The 18,570-nt window shown below is 38.4% G+C and overlaps 1 protein-coding gene across 9 annotated transcripts in view; it reads right to left on the bottom strand.

Annotated features, from left to right (window-relative positions):
- The window catches only part of TJP1 (tight junction protein 1), a 161,106-nt gene extending 144,448 nt beyond the window's left edge, over positions 1–16,658 (bottom strand). For 8 of the 9 annotated variants that reach the window (XM_064668272.1, XM_064668273.1, XM_064668275.1 and 5 more), the window contains exons 1-3: positions 16,620–16,658; positions 15,933–16,093; positions 7,293–7,425 (exon numbers count right to left, since the gene is read on the bottom strand). In XM_064668272.1, coding sequence (XP_064524342.1) covers positions 7,293–7,425; positions 15,933–16,093; positions 16,620–16,643 — 318 coding nt within the window. In that variant the 5' untranslated portion in view covers positions 16,644–16,658. The remainder of the gene's footprint in view (positions 1–7,292; positions 7,426–15,932; positions 16,094–16,619) is intronic. The other variant, XM_064668276.1, reaches the window with a different exon arrangement.
- Between the last annotated feature and the right edge of the window lie 1,912 nt (positions 16,659–18,570).

The following is an 18,570-nucleotide window of genomic DNA, read 5'->3' as shown; positions in this document are numbered from 1 at the left end:
GACCCTCATCCTCCTTGGGGCTTTAGTTCACTGGAGGGTAACTCCATGAGCACTGTAATATTGAGACTAAATAAATGACAGTTGCATCCTACACAATCACACAAAGAGGATCTGATATTATGTAATTTAAAGACAAAGTGCACAATGGCCTACATATCATTTGACATTTCAAGAAATGATGGACCTGACAAGTCACAGTCATATGCCAAGTATAATGGTGGTGGAGTAATCAACCAGGTATTACTCTAACAAATGCCAAAGAGTATTTCAGTTTAGCTCCATCTGCCCCAATTCATAATGCCATTCTGAGAAGAAATAAAAATAACTTAAACATGCACTCAAAAATGTACTTCCAATTAAAATTAAACACAGTCACCAGTATAATAATGTCTATTATGGAGTTAACATCCTTCGTAGATTTAAACTAGAGCACTGAATTTGTTGAGAAACACAAATCAATCAGTCTAAATCAATTCAGAAACACAAATCAAGGTCAATCAAAATTCAGAATTTAGCAAATTAAATTACTTGTTCATTTATGGTTAACATCCTTAGGTTAATCTTAAGGCTGCATAAGCTTCACCTAGTATTATGCTTGAGACATAATAATTTGCCTTGACATTTAGAATAGCTCTTACATAAAACTTTGGATTTGTTTTTAAATAAAAAGCAAGATGAGAGAATAAACAATGCTGATAATATACTCCTCTTTCCCAGAGGAGTTGTAATCTTGGATCAAAGGCCTACAGTTTTATTCTCTTTCCATCAGTATTATATTTCCAAAGTTGTTCCAATTAAACTCTTTTTTCTTTCTATTTAAAACTATTAACTATATTTATTAAAACCAGTAAATATATTTTTCTGCCTTTTTTCTATATATTCGACCAATAAAAATACAAAAGAAAGTTGTTAAGTACATTAATTTCATTAACTGTAAAGTGTGTTAACTGCTTAAATATTCTTTTTTTTTTCATTATTATTTAAACTATCATAGGTAAAATAAACTGGCCAAAACTGACACTACTATATAAGGTCAGTGTTGTGTTCATATAACGATCAAGAGACGAAATTATTGTAATAAATGAGTTTCAGTACAACAATATCATGAAGCAAGTCTAACCTACTAGAGAGGGTTTAATTCTCAGAAACAGCTGCATAACAACCACACTTCTCTGAACAGTAAAAAATTAAGGGCATCCACAAGACTCCAGCTGTGCTAATGAATTCTTCCTTCCACATCTACAGAGATTATCAGAATACCTCAGGACTTTTTAAAGAACATCAGCCTTCTTATGTCTCCATCCTAAGAAATTGAGTCTGACACATATCATTTGTGTTATTATTCATCGTTTTTCTAGTTTTACAGACACATATTAAATTAAAATACTCAGCAGGAAAACTCAAGATAAATGAAAATATAAAATCAAATTACAGAATAATATCTACCACCTCAAAAGCCATTTATAAGATGATTCAAAGGGAAGATGAGTTTGGGTTAGATGAAATTAAATAGAAACTGCAATAAATCCATGCTCTTCAGTACAGACTGAACTGCCTTGCTCAGCAATGTGCTCTATGAACTAGTTAAGCTGTATAATGCACTATTCTGTTTTGATCACTAAAATTTGTCCACTGGGGGAGTGGGGCTACTCAAACCCAACATACTGGTAAAGACATCTCCAACAATAAATTGATTCTTCAGCCTGTTAAATGCTATAAAAATCTACCAAATAGACTGGGGAAGTGAAATAAGGATGTCATCACAAACATCCGTTAATCACCAAAGCCTCCAAACATCCTTGAAACTTCATTGGAAATTATAAAGCATGTGAAACTGCTCATAACAACAGTAGCAGCAAAATAATGCAGATACTCAGTTCCAGCTGCTTCCCGAGCACTGGGAGCACACACATCTCCTGGTACACAGAACATGCTGGGCACGCACCCCCCGAAAGCATGTGAGGTCAATCACTCCATCCTGCTAATGAGAGCAGGTGAGCACACAGAGAAATACCCAGGCTCTGCATGTCCTCTGCAAGAAACCATACAAGAAACCATATCCATTCCATGCCACAATACTTACTACAGTCAACTAAATAGTAATGTTCTAGTTGAACATATGTGTTCCCTTTCTAAAGAAGGCAACCACACATTAGCTAACTCTCACTTTCTGATTATCTGTTCCTTTGTTGCCTCTTCCACCTTGTGCATTCCACAGTGCTTTATTCGGGCTGTCCTTTGTATTTTGGTCTCTCTTTTCTCCTCTTTTGGGTAATCTCCTACCCTACTGTGTTACTTCTGTACTTTGCAAGTTGACATCATGGACCTCTAAAGTCTTAGTGCACCATGATTCAAGCCAAATTCACTTCATTGGCAAGAAGAGACAAAACAATGCACCTGGAAAAGGTAAAACTAGAAAGGAATGGAAAAGGAGGAGAAAAAAAAAAAGACAGCATTTCTGTAACACTTTGCAAAATTATTCCTTGGAATTTCACCCTGATGCAAGTGGAAGTACACTGAGATTATCTGCTTTGCTGTGGCTGCAGGTTAACTTGAACCTGTGCTGCGTGCACATTTAGTGAGAGCAGGCTGGCACCAGCTGCCTCCAGCACTGGAATTGTTCATATTGGAAATAACTGCAGTGCTCTGATTTCCAAGGAGAGCTCCACAAAGGCTGATTTTAGCAGGAAAGTCTTAAATCTATATTCCTTTAAACACACACTTTTCAAGGTGCTGATTTTACTAATTTCTCAAGTCAAATCAAAGAGTCAAAAAACTAAAAATTAAAAAGAAGCTATCTTAGACATACAGTCTCTACTAAAATTCATAACATGAGCTCCTTATAAAATTTTTCAAAGTCTACCTTTCAGTCATTCCCACAAAACATCAACACTGTCTCACAGGAAAAGAAGGAAACAGCTTCTCTGTATCTACACATTGTAGGGGTGGTCAGTGTTTGTAATGCTACGAGACATATACAAAATCTGTCATACGGTCAGTAACCATGAGAGTCATTCATACACCTCTGAGATGTACACACAAACGAGGGTGATGAGTCCTAGTGCTCTCTCAGGCAGGGCAGTCCCAAAACGCACCTGCATCCCAACGTGACCTTCAGAAGCCCTAGCATCAGTGCAGCACTTGAACAGCTTGAGAGCCATATGCAGCTAAAGAATCAAAGGTCAGTCACATCTTACCTATTATTAGAAATAGATTGTAAGGTCCTTGAGAGTAAACACTTTGTGTTTGCCCAATGCCTAGTCCAACAAAATCCCTGTCAATGAATTGGACTCAGAAGTGCTACTGCTGTATGGAGTAGCTCGTGCAAAGCTAGTGTTTGTTTCAGTGTAATAAAGATTAAAATATGGATGTAACAGAACATTAGTACAATAAGCTCAATCTACAAGGTGGTACCTATTTCACATCTTTCTCCAAGAGCTGATAATCCTATTTATCTTTTCTCCCCTTTTCTGCAGTGTAGACTAGGAGTTCGGCAACGTTCTTGGGTTGCAAATAACCAATTACCAAGACTGAACAGAAAATACAGGTTGTTTTTATATATACCACTAAAGCTGCATCTTTCAAGGGCTAATATCTGGGATAACACAGCATGACGATACTCCTTAAAGAAGAACTGATGGGCAATAAAACAGATTTTACTTAGTTTGTGTGAACAGGTCCTAATCTGGTGAAGTGGTACTACTAATATATGGAGAGGATAAAGAAAAGAAAAAGAGTGGAAAAAGTTTAAAATGGACACACATTTTAAGGGAGTTGCTGTGTTATCACTCTGTGGCTTAATATAATTTCTCTTTATCTTCTCACTTGCTGCCTTAGCAAAATGGTAATAAGAGGCATCACTATTACAAACCCCAGTACCATCCACTTAAGACAGCAGAGGCATCACTAAGAAATAAAACTCAGATTTTGTCAGCAGTCCTGCAGACTCCCACCACTTGTAATCAGAAAGAACTTATACCATCTAAAAGGGTGTTGGGAGCTTAATACGTGTGAGCCAGCTATGGGATGTTAACACAGGCATGAAACACACCAGCTGGGAGTTGTGTGCTTTGACAGTCTCACACAAATCATAGAATTGCTTGGTTTGGAAGGGACCTTAAAGGTCATCTAGTTGCAAGCCCCCACCATAGACAGGGACGACACCCACTAGATCAGGTTGCCCAGGACCTAATCCAACCTGGTCTTGAACACTCCCAGGGCAAGGGCATCCAAATACCTGAGGCTTGCACAACAAAGATGAAGTTTCATATTTAAATACATGAATAACTTAAATGTTGACAAACTCAAAGTAATTTGATCATTCAGTGAATTGCTGGTTCCATTCATCATGTAATGAGATTGACATCCATTAATAATCATAATTAATAATAGTCATTGCTGCAGCAAGCCACCCGATAATGAAGTTTTATAGGCAATGACCTCTCTAGCATTCTTAGGTGTATTATCTAGCATTCTTAGGTGTATTACTAAGAGCCACAGGTATAAACAAAAGCCATTAATATCACAAACTTCATATTTTAGTAATTGCAGTGAACAAGAAACTTGGCAGCATCACCTTGCCTCAGACAACTCTCTAAAGGCACCCATGGTAGTCCCTACCTGGCCTCTCCTGAAATTTTACACGTGTAAAAGGCTCTTTTCACTGGTCATCCCCTCCCTTGCAAAGAATAACTCTATTTTTTAATGAGCCTCCCAGTTTAATGCGGCTCCTGCAATTTGTCCCCTGCTTCAAATGAAGTCACAGTAAAGTAGTAAATACATCATTTTCATGTATTGAATTTTTGCTTGCATGTGCATATTGCATGGAAATCCAGAACTTTCCCACTGAGGACATATTTATTCACACTTGGAAAAAAGAAACCAGAAGTTATTTTTTATGTCTCTCTGCTGTTAGGATTTATTCTCAGTAAGAATTTGCTTAGTGATAGGGAACAAAAGGTTTACCAAAACTATCAGGATGTACATAGGCATTACTTACTCTCAAGTGAAATCCAGCAACATTCAGAATTATTAATGGATCTCAATCTCCCTACATGACGAATGAAACCAACAGTTCACTGGATGCTCAAATTACTTTGAGTTTGTCAGCATATAAGTTATCTATGTATATAAATATGAAACTTTAATCTTTGTTGTGCATAAAACAAATATACTACAGCATAAAGCAGTTTTAAAGAGAAAGTTTTAAAAAAAGTCCATTTTCTTCTTAATTTTTATTTTTAATTTTGTTCTGTCTGTCAGTGCCTGAGCTTTCTTACTAGAAAAAGATGCTTAACATGAAAAACATTCAGTTCTGAGAGCACTCTTGAAAGATGTAGGCATACTAATTTCCTCAATTATTTCTTTAGATCTATTTTTAATTACAGTTTTAGAATAATAAGACTACCATTATACAGTATCAAGAAATATTTCAGTGTGATTCTAAATTATGTAGCAGCAAGAAAATCTATATTTATAACTGATTTGTGTGCTTAGTTATTTAAACTTGTATCATCCTTTAACATGAGACCTCAAATAAAAAGTGAGCTTCTCTTCTTGATCCTAATTATCAATACTTAGCTATTTATGTATGAATTCATACATGTACATACTCTACACATTTGTATGCTATTGAGATAGACTTGCCCACTACTATCTGTCTCAAATCTCTTTGCAAAGGTTCTATGGCATGCAAGGAATTCTTTTTACCGTTGGCTATAATCTCTTTTCCTTTGAAGGCCCCAAGAGTAGAGATGGATTTAGATAAAACTTATTAATAGGACCACACAGAAGATGACCCATATAGCTCAAGCAAATTTTATTCCCTCTGGGAATTTCTAACCTTCAGTAGAGCAGTGATTACCCCGGGATCAGCACTGTGACAACAGTGAGCACAGACACACCAGAGCCAGCTCGAAATGAGGCAGAGCAAGTTCCTGAGAGCATGACCTGAGCTCTCTGCTCACTGCCCCAGCCATGGGACCCACACAACATCACAAACCCTTGCAAGTAATTTCATTCCTTCCTTGAACAGCAAACAACAAACTCTTTGTCCCAAAGATAGTGCTACGACCTCATAATTAGAAACAACACTGTCCTGAGGAAAAAAAATCCCAATTATGCTACTAGCATCATCTGTAAAAAACATCCCACCGAAAGATGCCACACACTCAAACCACTGTTTTTGCCTTACACAAAGATGATTCCTCAAATCCCATCTGAACATTTTAGTGTTATTGTTTCTATCGCAATGTAATGCCAGACAATATTTCTACATCACTATTGATTCCTACATTTTAAAGACAGCACATATTTTCTAGCTCTTTCATCCTCATATCTAATAACCAGTTCATAATTTAACATATTCTTTGACATTGTTTAAGTATTTAAAAATACATTCTTTCAATTTATAAGAATATAATTTTTTTTTACCAAATTCCCCTCCGTTTTTTGAGATGTGTATGCTTTGGTGGGTTTTCAGTAAACAGTTTTTGAAAACATACTGTGTTTAGGACTAATTCTAATATTTTGTAAACAGTATAAATAGCAGGACATCTACCCCCATGTACTATACTCTTTGATTATTAACAATATATTTTCTTCCACTGTTTGGATGTAAACAGATTTAATTTTTCTCTCTCAATTCAGCAAAATCTCTAAAGCATCACCTATACAAATTCTCTTAAACCATGATCACGCTAAAGTTTCTGAAACTGTAACATAAATCTACACCCTAACCAAAAAGATGTATAGACCAGTACTGCTTAACTGCAGTAACATATCATCTGTGATACCAGCTTTCAAGTGCTACAGGCATACACATCTTTTAGAAACATTTGTTTCCTTTTCTATTACTTTTCTATAGCCATACCCAACTAAAATAATTTTTTAGGTTTCATAAAAAAGAATGTTTTAGCTTAAATGCAACTTCCAAAATCTAAATATAAAAATTAATTTTTAAAACATATTTCATTTTTCATATTTACTCCATTTCCAGTTATGGGACTCAGTTAATTTTTTCATCTTATGCAGGCAGCAATATTAAAATCTGACATAAAAATTTATATCTCACTCTTGGTGAAGAAGAATATAGTTGTGCATTACTAATACTAAATACAAGCAACATTTCTGCTCTTAGCATCTGTCAGTGTAGAAACACAACTAAAACATTATTAAGTAGAATACCTTTTCTAATCTGACAAATAGGTAAACTCAATGCAAGAAGGAAGCTGCTTTATTAACAAGATTCTCATAACTTCATCTAGGATAAATGTAAAAGATATGGTACTTACAGTGAATTCACAGAAATCAATGCTATCGAGACTTTTGCTTCTGTGTATTCTCCCTTTTATTCTTCTTAAAGAGGGCTTTCCCTGACTTACACTACAGGTAGCACCATTGGGATTTTCAGAAGATGGAGTTACCCTGCCAAACAAAAAGAGCCACGTATCAGACAAAGGATATACATTTTTATTGAACACCTTTGCTTAAGTAAAAAAATTACAAAGAAAAATACATTGCCATGCTATACACAGAAGGAATGCCACTCCAAGCTTCAGCTTTCAATCACTAAGTGCCAAAATGAGTCCACAAAAGTCTAGATCCCATCAAGTCCAGATCACTTGCAGATTTTGTCAAAAACCTACTGTAGTTATCTTGTTTGTACAAAAGTGAGAAGAATCAGACAAAAGATAGATTACAGAATAATATATTTAACTTCTGAAAAATTAAAAGGAATATTTTTCTCTGCTACTTCAGTGAAAACTCGAGCTCTGTGATACGTGTTGATGGCTGTCAGTTAAATCACTTTGAGTGCTAATGGTACTTCAGCTGTTCCAGTAATGAGTAACAACAAACAGTGATGAAAATAATAGCATCTGGTAAAATTATAGGGGGAATATATTAAGGAACTACACTTTATAAGGGCTTTCATCACATTGAAACCTACACATAGTCCTAAGGGGAATCAGTAACTAAAATATTTGGAGTAAGCAATCCATATTTCAAGGAGCTTGTTGGAAGTTGCTAATGAGGAGAATTAAGTGGGGTTAACAATTAACCAAGTGTATTAGGGTTTGTCAGGTCAATATCTGAAACGCAAAATAGTCTCTAGTCAGACTGACACCATGTTAGAAAAAGGAAAACTGTATTTCAGCAACTATATTCACTAAGAATTACCTACAAACATAAAATTCTGAATGTCCAGATTGACACTTGTTTCATATAATTTCTCAACTGCATCCATAAAAGACTTCAAAAACTGTCTTAACACTTGAAATACAAAATTCCAAGCACAAGATACAATAACCACATTCTGAATACACTTGTTTGATTAGTGAAACTCCTGAGGCTACACAGTGCCACAGTTAGGATAGCAGGTGGCTAGGGAGAAGAAGTTGCAATATCCAAAGGAGAAAATTAAAACAAATATTTTCAAATCTCTTATTCAATTTATAAATAAAGCCTTTCATTTTTTTGTTGAACTGCTGTGACTACCAAATCAGTATTTCATTTTCAGATGCCTGATTTTTTGGGGTTTTTACACATCCACACTGACACACACGAACTGCTTGTTGTAAATTCTCTTGATAACATAGTGATTTGGTTTAGATGGCTTTTTCCCCTTGGGTTATTTTCCTGGAAACTGTAAACTGCAAGGATCAATAAAAATTTCTACCTGAAAACATAACCATAATATTGAGAAATTTTAATTACATTATAAACCTCCTGCTGAAACTCCACCAGGTTTTTTGGTATAATCATATATGGATTAAATTCTGAGAAATATGCCCTGGCTACTACAGTGACATATTGGTTCACACAACAGAAATATCAAAACCACAAGTTTCCCTGCTAAATGTCTTAAAGCATTAACAAGACAAATGTCCACAGAAAGACAACTCCTCAGACTCAACCGTGTTCCACAGACAGTGACATTTACAGTGATAGTACATTTCTATTGTATCACTGTCTTCTGTTAATGAGCTCTCCAAACATCTCTGATGAAGTTAATGTAAATGTACCTAACTGTATATACTCTGTGCTCTGGGCCCAGAAAAATCAGAAAATCTTTGAGGGCTGCCTTTTCCATTACTTATAATTTGGGTTAACTAATCTTCACATGCACCTCTGATGAATTAAATATATGGTACATTAGACTTCTTTCTTAGTAGAAGAGTTTAACAGCTCTAAGCTGCACTTAGCTTTTCCTTATTTTGAACTACATTTCAAACCACTTATTCTAGGGCCTTACCTACAAATGTACATTTCTTTAAGTTGCAGTTTTTTTAATGTTTTCTGATACTTAAGACTTAATGAAACGAAAAAAACCCAAACAAGTCAGAAGAACAGGCTAATCAAAGTTATAGAATTTTAACAAAGAACTACATTAATGGTACATTTTGAAGGCCCTTATAATCTTCACCCTTCAAAGCTGCTTGAAAAAATGAACCTGTTGCTTCTGGAATCCAGCCATCATTTCATTCTGCTGGAGACTAAGTTATGGCTGTTACTTGTTAGCTTCTGAGATACAGAAAAATGTTTTTAAAGTTGCATTTAACTTTCAAAATATAATTTTGTGAGAAAAAATATCACAATTGAAAGATTCCCTTCAATCCTTTATAAAATCATTAATTCCTAGCTATCTTTACTAGAAAAAAAGTATTATTTAACCAACCAACAAAAAATTCAATCAATATCATTACTGGGAATCGGGAAGCTTTGCACTATATGTACACCAAAAGAAGGATCTGAGGTAAGATAATCATATTGACACTTCATGGGGTTTTGACTCTATGGTTGATGAGGAAACTTTGGGACAAGTGCAAACAAATGAAATATCAGCTACTCCAGTGCCTCAAATACTCCTCCAGTTTTAGTGAAGCCAAGCAATAACAGCCCTGAGACAGACTCCGGGCAGTTTCCCCCAGTCTTGGCAGAATGGCAGGTGCAGCAATGAAACTCTCAGGAATCCATTGCCAGCAACACTCGTGCAGTACTGCAACAGGAAATCTGTCAAACACTAGAGATTTCCACAATCAATACTCCTCAAAAGTTAAGACCATAGAGTTGCAAGATAAACCCAAGTGTCAGCTTCAGTGAGTCCAAATTCATCAGACAAGGTCCAAAGTGTTTTGAGATTGACTTGGAAATAAATTATTTAAAAATCTGAAAACCGGTTTTTTTAATCTGAGAAACAAAGTTTATTCTTTTTAAATGAATACTGAAACTATAATGCAATACTCCATGGTTCTGGTATCTGAACCTTAAAAAATTATCAATGAAATTTACTATATTTGATTACTTCTTTCCTTCAAATTTTTACTTGTGTTGCTTAATACAAATTAATACAATATTAATAGCAAATTAAGAAGTGAATTGCAAAGTCATTGACTGTAATACATGCATGAGGAGTATAGAGGAATTATCATAGGCTAAAGTAGAAAGATTTGTAAGAGACCCCTTTAAAATATCTGCAGCCCATCAACTACTTCTTGAACAAAAGCCTAGGAAGTCTAGGGCTTTAAAAAGTAGAATATAGCATCAAGATATTTGAAAGGAGTGAACAGTTCCTGATGCCTTGCTTCAAATGTGCTGTTTCTGTTCAAATAATATGTTTAATATTCTGGAAACATAACACCTTTTTAATGGAGCTCATCACAGGAATTCTAAAATCAGATACCCCAATTCATTAACTTCCGGAAATTTTAGTCAAGTGAAATTGAACCATTTTGCAAATCCCACATGGAGTCGGAGGCCCTTATTTATTATCCACAATTCTTAGAACAGTTTCATTGACCTTGACTGGTTCCTGATCATATATCACATTACATAACCATGACTCTAAATTATTTCTCTAGTTTGTAAAATAAGAAAAAACCTTAAACTTTCAGTATCTGTATTCCACTGACAAACACGCTAGGCTAACAAAGTGCTCTGCAACAGTGACTTCAAGGTGCAGCATCACATCAAGGGCTAACAACTTAATACACATTATAAAATAATTGGATGGGCTGTATACAACAGGGGTTTATTAATAAAACTATCTTTATCTTCTACTTGCACATAATTACTATTTACAACTTCCGATATGACCTAACGTTTTTGTAGTTAAGTTATGTCTGAAATGACAAATGTCATCTTATTTTCTTGACAGACCAGTTAGATTGAAAAATTTTTTCAAGAACTTAAAAAATTCCCTTCTTGTTCAGAGTTCTGAACAATTTATAAAAGTCAGCATCAGCATGTATAAAAAACAAGTCTTGAAATGACACATTTTTCTGTATTCGTTTTTCAAGTGTAGTGTTAATGGTACAGTTAACGCAGAGTGGACAAGGTTTTGTCAACTCCATAGCCTCCACAAGACTTCTAAGGGTGACGTAATTATTACACTTTTCATATACTACAAGTTGTCTGCCTAACCTATTAAAAAAGCATTTACATACTTGTAGCAATATCAAAGTCTAACTTAGAAACTTCTACGTCTAGTAGCTACACAGATATCAGTTGAAAGATGCATAAAATGCCCATAATTATACGCCCTCCCATTAGAAGCCAGTCTTCCTCAGTACTACAGAAAGTGAAGAGACAGGCTGGGCTCAGCTTAATGTGATCAGTATGGCTTCTGGCTCAAACAGAAGGCTGGAAAAGCTGACATTCACTCCCACTTATGCGACTGGAAATCCTAACAATTATACGTACTCAATATTAATATTTGTTTGGGAAAATAAAAGGCAAATTAGAAACAATGGCTGGCCACACTGAGCAGTCAGCTGCTATGCTGAATTCTTGTGCACCTCTGCAAATATGTGGGTCCTAAGCACAGTATCCTGCCTCCATCAGGAAAAAAAAAGTATTAATTAATTTGCAACATGAATAAATCCTTACAATGGGCTAAACTCAAATTTTTATCCCCATTTCAAACAAATATTAGCTGGAACCAGTAGTCAAGAATGGAAAATACCCATTCTGAGGCTCTGTATTTTTCCACAAAGTTCTGTAGAGACACCAAGAAGATCAATCTTTGATGTTTGCTATCTCCTATATTAAGGTGACATTTTCCATTATTTGATTCTACTAAATATGACACTACTTAGAACATAAACAAACAATGGCACTTTTATCCCAAGGGATGGTCCTAATGATAAAACAGATATCCTTCATTATAAGTCTAGGCTTCTACAGCCAAGTCTCAGCCTCAATACAAAGACTCTGAAACAACAAAGCTTTCAGATCAGTGCTTAATTCCAGACATGCTGGTTACTCTTCACCGACTTCAAGTAAGTTTACTCCCACTCTTGAAAATAACTGTACCTGTGCAGTATCTTACAAGAAGCAGCTATCATTTAACATCCCAGCTACTATACCACACATGCTTTTAACAGTAGCACCAAATGGGAACTGGATCCTGTCAAAATTCAAATTCTGTAGTGCACTGCACCTGCATTCTTTCTATAACCTAGATTGCCTCAGATAACTACCAATCATTCGTAAAAGAATGTAAATATGGAATAGTTTCAGCCATTTCCATAATCTCCACAATGAAAACTTATCACTAAACAAGTTTTTTGCCTTATTTCATGACTCTGCACTCCCCTGCACCAAGGGGAGCAGCAGAGGTGTAATCCAAAGCAGAGGAAGTCTTTCAAAGTAAAGGCAAATGTTTAAGAAACAGAAGGGAATATTAGTGAGAAGAACTATTAGAGTTGCTAAGATATCCTGTTGGGGGTGTTGTTATTGGCTTTTCTTTTTCACTTGTTTGTTTATTTGCCTGCACATCTTCTCCTTGCAGCAGAGAAACACAATATTCAGTGTGACAAGAAATTATGGTCTACCTGTGTAGCTCCCCTTAATAATGTGATTTAGCATTTCCCTCTTGTAAAAGGACTCAGGTTGCACATATTGGGATTTCAGTAAATATTTATGACAATTTACTATTTTAAGGTGCTCCCAAGTCAGTTGTCAGTTTTTCTTGATCACCTTTGCAGATGCTAGTCACTGCTGCACTCTACCTGTACTAGCAGTGTTTTGATGGTGGGTTTTGTATCAAAATACTGTCCCTTCAGCAAGAGGATTAAAAACATCCTATTCATCTCAATTAGGTTCCTACATATTAGATTACAACACTGTACACACACAAGGAAGGGTCTGAATCAGCAGTTCAGGACTCCAGCAGCTTCCTCCTTCCCTGAGTCCAAAACTCTACTGCCCCAAGTAAACCTCACCAGAAAATGATAAGCTCCACATAAAGCAAGTTTCTGTCTCCTCCACTTCCCGCTGCAAGCCTGTGCCATAGCTTCCTTCTGTTTGTTCAATCGCCTGGTTTATTCTCTGCTACTTAATAAATATTTATTCTTAACCCATCGTGAAACAGCCGGTGTCCATCTTTCGTGTTTTCATTTGTAGCTCTGCTTTCATGTAGAATAGGACTTAAATTTTGGGGGGAAGAGCAGGAGAAAATTGGAGTGACAGATGCTCTCTAAAGAAATAAAACATTGCTGTTACCTTTTTCATTTTCTTTTAGTAGGATTCAGGTGGATTATCTCCACCAACAAAAACATGAGTATTTTAACCCTTTTTTATTAAATTATGTCTTTGCTTCCAGTCACACACATTAACACATCAAAAAGCTTACAAATATGATTGGTTAAGCACAATGTTGTCATTTTTTAAAGATAAGCAAATAAAAAAAGAGGGAAAAGCATCCTCTGACCATGGACTAACTTGACTTATACATTTTCTGTAGGTATTTTTGAAATTTCCAGTTATATAGTACTGAAATCAACTTTTGGTTTAAGTGTTGGAAATATACACTAATATTTCACTGATTTTACTAACAGCACTATATCCTTCTCTCTAATATTCAGATTTGTTAATGTATTATTGGATAGAGACTACGCACAAGTAAGAAAAAAATAACATGACAAAGTTTCTTTAAGCATTTCTCTAAATGCATCAGAAAATAGTATTTCATCCATAAGCATAAATTCTATCCAAATAGATAATGCCTAATGCTATTAAAGTTCTCAAAGAAAATGTGAATACATTATATCATGTCACCTATTAATAAGAATATCCCAGAGACATACTTTCAAATGCTCAAATAATTCGCACATCTCCCTAAAATTAAAAAAAAGTCTACCTTATTTTTTTTAACACTTTTAGTCAACTAAATCTTCATACAGCATTGCATTGCAGCAACATGATACCAAGCTAGAAATGTTATGAAATGCAATGCTTGTGATAAGTATTAGTATGGATCCACTGTAACGTTTTGCTATACCTCAAAAAGCACAGAATCTCACCATGAAACAGGACAACATAGAGCTGATCTAACTTTAACTGAAGACTTCAACTGAAGTAGAAGCTGAATTGGGTCCTTTCAGACTTACAGAAAGTAAGTACACAAATAAAGATAGCTTTCCTTTCACATGCCAGCAAATAAAAGATTTCCAATAAGCCACAGGAAATATGAAACTGGACAACTGTTATTATTACACAACCAATAATTAAACTTCTTAAAATAATTAACACCTAACTACTTACACTGCTGCACACAGGAGTGGCATTTGGGGAGAATAAAATAGGTGTGGTACACTTTATGCAGCTTATATAATCAGAGTCAAACCACTGAATACATTGTAAAAATCTTGGATTAATGTAATAAAACTTATCTGTATGACAACATATTTTGTGTAAGACTTCATTTGATTTTGTTCAATACAGTCAGGATGAACAGATTCGTCAAATTGTGTTCTATTTGCAAGGAACAACAAGATCTGGAATTAATGACAGAGAGCTTACTAGTTTCACATTATGTTTCTTCAATTGATACATTTTCTTGATGCCGTCTATGCTAGCTGACAATGTGGGGAAAAACGAAGTAAAAAACCACACTCTACAATTCATGTACAGCCTACAACTGCTGACATGATAATATTTTTATTTGTGAACTATGTTTAAATAAAATGACACTGACACTTTACTTTCCTTCACAGGAACATGTAAGTCCAGTGAAAGAAAACTGTACGACAATTGCCAACTAAACATCACTCTTGGGTATTTTTATAGATAAGAAATTACAAATTTATTATTGATATTTTCTTCACAGAAAATCTGACTTCACAAATTCCTGTATTTTCTCCTTATGATTTGTCCTGATGATGACACACATACCATTGCTCCCATCAAGCTGACCGTGGGCTCTTGCACACCCACGAGTGACAGGGTATTGCAGTGCCATATGCCTGTCGGTGCCCTACTCACCCACATTACACCACTATACTTTAATACATTTTTCATAACATGTTGTTGATTCATCCAGAAAAATCAGTTCAGCACACAATTAGCAAGCACAAAAGGAGTCAGAATCGGTCAGGGGAAAAGCGAGGTTTAAATAAAAATGACCATATTTGACCAGCACTACCTCTGTCGCTCACTAATCTATGAGATCTGCGTCTCTCTTTTCACGTTTCCTCGGTACACCTGTCAGCAGGGGCAGGGGATTCGGACCCGGCTCTCTGCACAGCCCGCGGCGGGAGCACAATGCGCTACATCGGCGGCAACACTCGGGTTGTCACGCAAGCGGTGCCTCCGCCGGAGCCGCTCCCGCGCCCTCAGCCCGGGCCGCGATTGCCGCGGTGCCGGGTCCGGCAGCGCCGTCCCCGCGGGAGCGGAGCCTGCTCCGGCCGCGTCCTGCGCTGGACCCGGCGCGGACAGCTCCGCCGGCACCGCCAACGCCTCCCGGCGTTTCCGCACGGCTGGCGGAGAATCCGCCGGGAACTTTGTGCCCCGGCGATGCCCGCCAGGCGCCGCAGGCCGGGCCTGGGCACGGCGCCCCCCATGTCCGCGGGGACCCCCCGCCGCCGCGCCCGCCCGTCCCGCCGCGGCCCGCCCGGCCCGCAGCGCCCGCGGCCCCGTTTGTGCCTACTCACCACAGCTTCCTCTTTAAGGGCATCAGACTGCCCCTGTTGGAGGCGGTCACCCCTATGGCCATCTGCAAGACAGTCAGGTATTTCTGATACTTCATTTTGCCGTCGCCCCCCCTGTCCCTGCCTCGTCCCCGCCGCCGCCACCGACAGAGTCTCTCCAGTCGCTGCATGCAATCATCAAATTTTTATTTCCAGGCATCTGCCGTCCCTGCGTCGCGCTTCTTCCCCTCCTCCTCCTCCTCCTCCTCCTGCCGCGCTCCCTCTCTCTCTGCCCCCCCGGCTCACGCTCTCCTCCTCCTCCTCCTGCCGCACTCCCTCTATCTCTGCCCCCAGCTGACGCTCTCCTCCTCCGCCTCCCGCCGCGCTCCCGCTATCCCCGCTCCAGCTGACGCTCTCCTCCGCCTCCCGCCGCGCTCTGCCCTCCCCCGGGCCCGCGCTCCTCTCCTCCTCGCGCTGTCGCACTCCCTTCCTCGCAGCCCCCCGTGCTTTGCCCCCCGACCCACTGCCGCGCCTCCCTCTCCCCCGCCGCGCCGCACTCTCCGCTCCCGACCAGGCCCCCCGCTTCGCCCTCTTCTCACCTGGGCTATCTCCGCGCGGCCGCCGCCTCCCCTCGCCCCCGACGCGAGCGGGCCTTCCCACCATCCCTGCCCGCCGCCGGGGCGCTCCCGCCCCGCTGCCCTCCCCGGTTACCTGGGGTATCCCGCCCCCGCCCATGAGGCGCAGCCGCCGCGCTGCCCTCGCGCCATCAGAGGCCCGCCATGGCCGCAGCGTTGCCCGCGCCTCCTCGCTTCGCCTCTAATCCCATTAGCGCCTACAGGAGCCCTATGTTATTTTAATCGTCCTCCCGGCTGACGGTGCCGGTTGGGGGGTAGCAATAACCGAACTCCGGGGCAAACGCCTCACGGCCTGCCGGGGCGGCCCCGTGAGCGGGAAGGTGAACAGGAGGGTCAGCAGGAGGGTGGGGTAAGGTGAGGTGAGGGTGAGTTAAGGATGAAGGTGAGAGCAGTGGTGAGGTGAAGGTGAGGTGTGGAGGCCGGTGGGACAGCGCATCCCATGTGAGGAATTCCATGTGAGGAAAGCAACTGAAGCAACTGTGTTCGAGAATCAGATGGTGATTAAGTCAAACTAAAAGTATAAAATGTTTTTAGGGGGTGCCCACCTTCTGGGTACTTAAGCACAAATAGCTGAACATGTAAGTGTGTCATGGCCTTAGGTGTCACACAGTTGTCATTACAGCTTTAATCTGTTCTGTGCCTTCCTCCTCAAGCTCAGCACTAACAGCAGCAGCAGACCACTGTGTTTGAGAAGTGCTTTTGGAATAAGTTCTAACACATGGCACAGTATGATCAGAAACATCAGCACAAACATCTCTGAAGTGAAGTGTAGCACTTAGCTGACACATTGATCAACAGTGGTGGGAAATACTTTGGCTAGAGATACCATGTTTCAGCACATAGATATCTTGCAGAGTGCAGGTATGAACAAATCCATGCTCAAGTGACAACTTTTCATTAAGTTGCTATAATAGAAATAGTATTAATTGTAATCCTTACCCAGAGTTGGGATCCTAAGGTGGCACTGTCAGCTAGGAAGAGATAATGCACACAGCATTGTCACTTTATGGCTCAGAGATGAGCATTTTGCTGATTATCTTTCTTTGTGTGTGTGTGTTTAATATATACCTCAAGACTGTAGTAGGCTGCATTCTAGCTAGGCCTGTTCATTACACAGGAAGTAGAGAACATAAATACAGTACTTATAAGCCCAATTAGAAACACGTTAGTTGTATTGCTGTAGTTAATGAGTTGGACGGCTTTGCATTTTCAGCCAAGAAATCTGATGTACACAAATGTCCTGAAATTCTGTGTCACAAAACGATTTAAAAAATTCAAATAGCATCTTGATGTTCAGTGTGAGCCTGTACATCTCCAGCTCTCACAATACAGTTAATGAGTTTTTTGACTTCAGAGTGCTCAAGCATTAAAAGCAATGAGGGATGCCTAACTTGAAATGATTATGAAGATAAAGGAAGGAGGCATTAATTTTTGTACTTAAACAATGCTAGTAGTATACTAATTGGAAAGTCTATATCTTTTATAGACAGAACATCAAATCAGTTTTGAAACCTCTAAGGATCTTACTTGGACTTAAAACTTGTAAAACAAACAAATTGCTTTTTTCCTTCTGCATATCTAGTCATCATTAGCTGACTGAAAAAACTGCTGTTGCCCACAAAAGTTACAAGAGAGTAAGTGTGGGCTGAATTTTATTCTTGACATCAGAATGCTAGCTACTGATGAATGCTATTGTAATTGAAATAGTCATTGACATTCAATTACAATCCTATTAAAAATACAATATACACCTTGATATGCTAGGTAATGCTGACTAAAAGAATGATGAGACTGTTTGAATATCACATTTGAGCGTTATACCCACCAGTTAGAAAAATCCATCTCATATAGAAATTCTTGAAAGAAAAATCTAGTCTTAATCTGGTTGTAGTGGTAAAAATTTTGTAGATCAGGCAATCTAAGGATAAGAGGGAAGCAAAGTTTATTTGAAAGCTGATCAACCTGGAAGAAGCAGGTAAGCTTTCAGAGTTCTTTACCTTGTAAAAGGACTCTGTATTAGAGAGTCC

The sequence above is a fragment of the Pseudopipra pipra genome, chromosome 12, assembly GCF_036250125.1.
Source record: "Pseudopipra pipra isolate bDixPip1 chromosome 12, bDixPip1.hap1, whole genome shotgun sequence".
NCBI classification, from domain to species: Eukaryota; Metazoa; Chordata; class Aves; order Passeriformes; family Pipridae; genus Pseudopipra; species Pseudopipra pipra.
The sequence above is the reverse complement of the archived record's forward strand: the minus strand, read 5'-3'. Positions and strand labels throughout refer to the sequence as shown.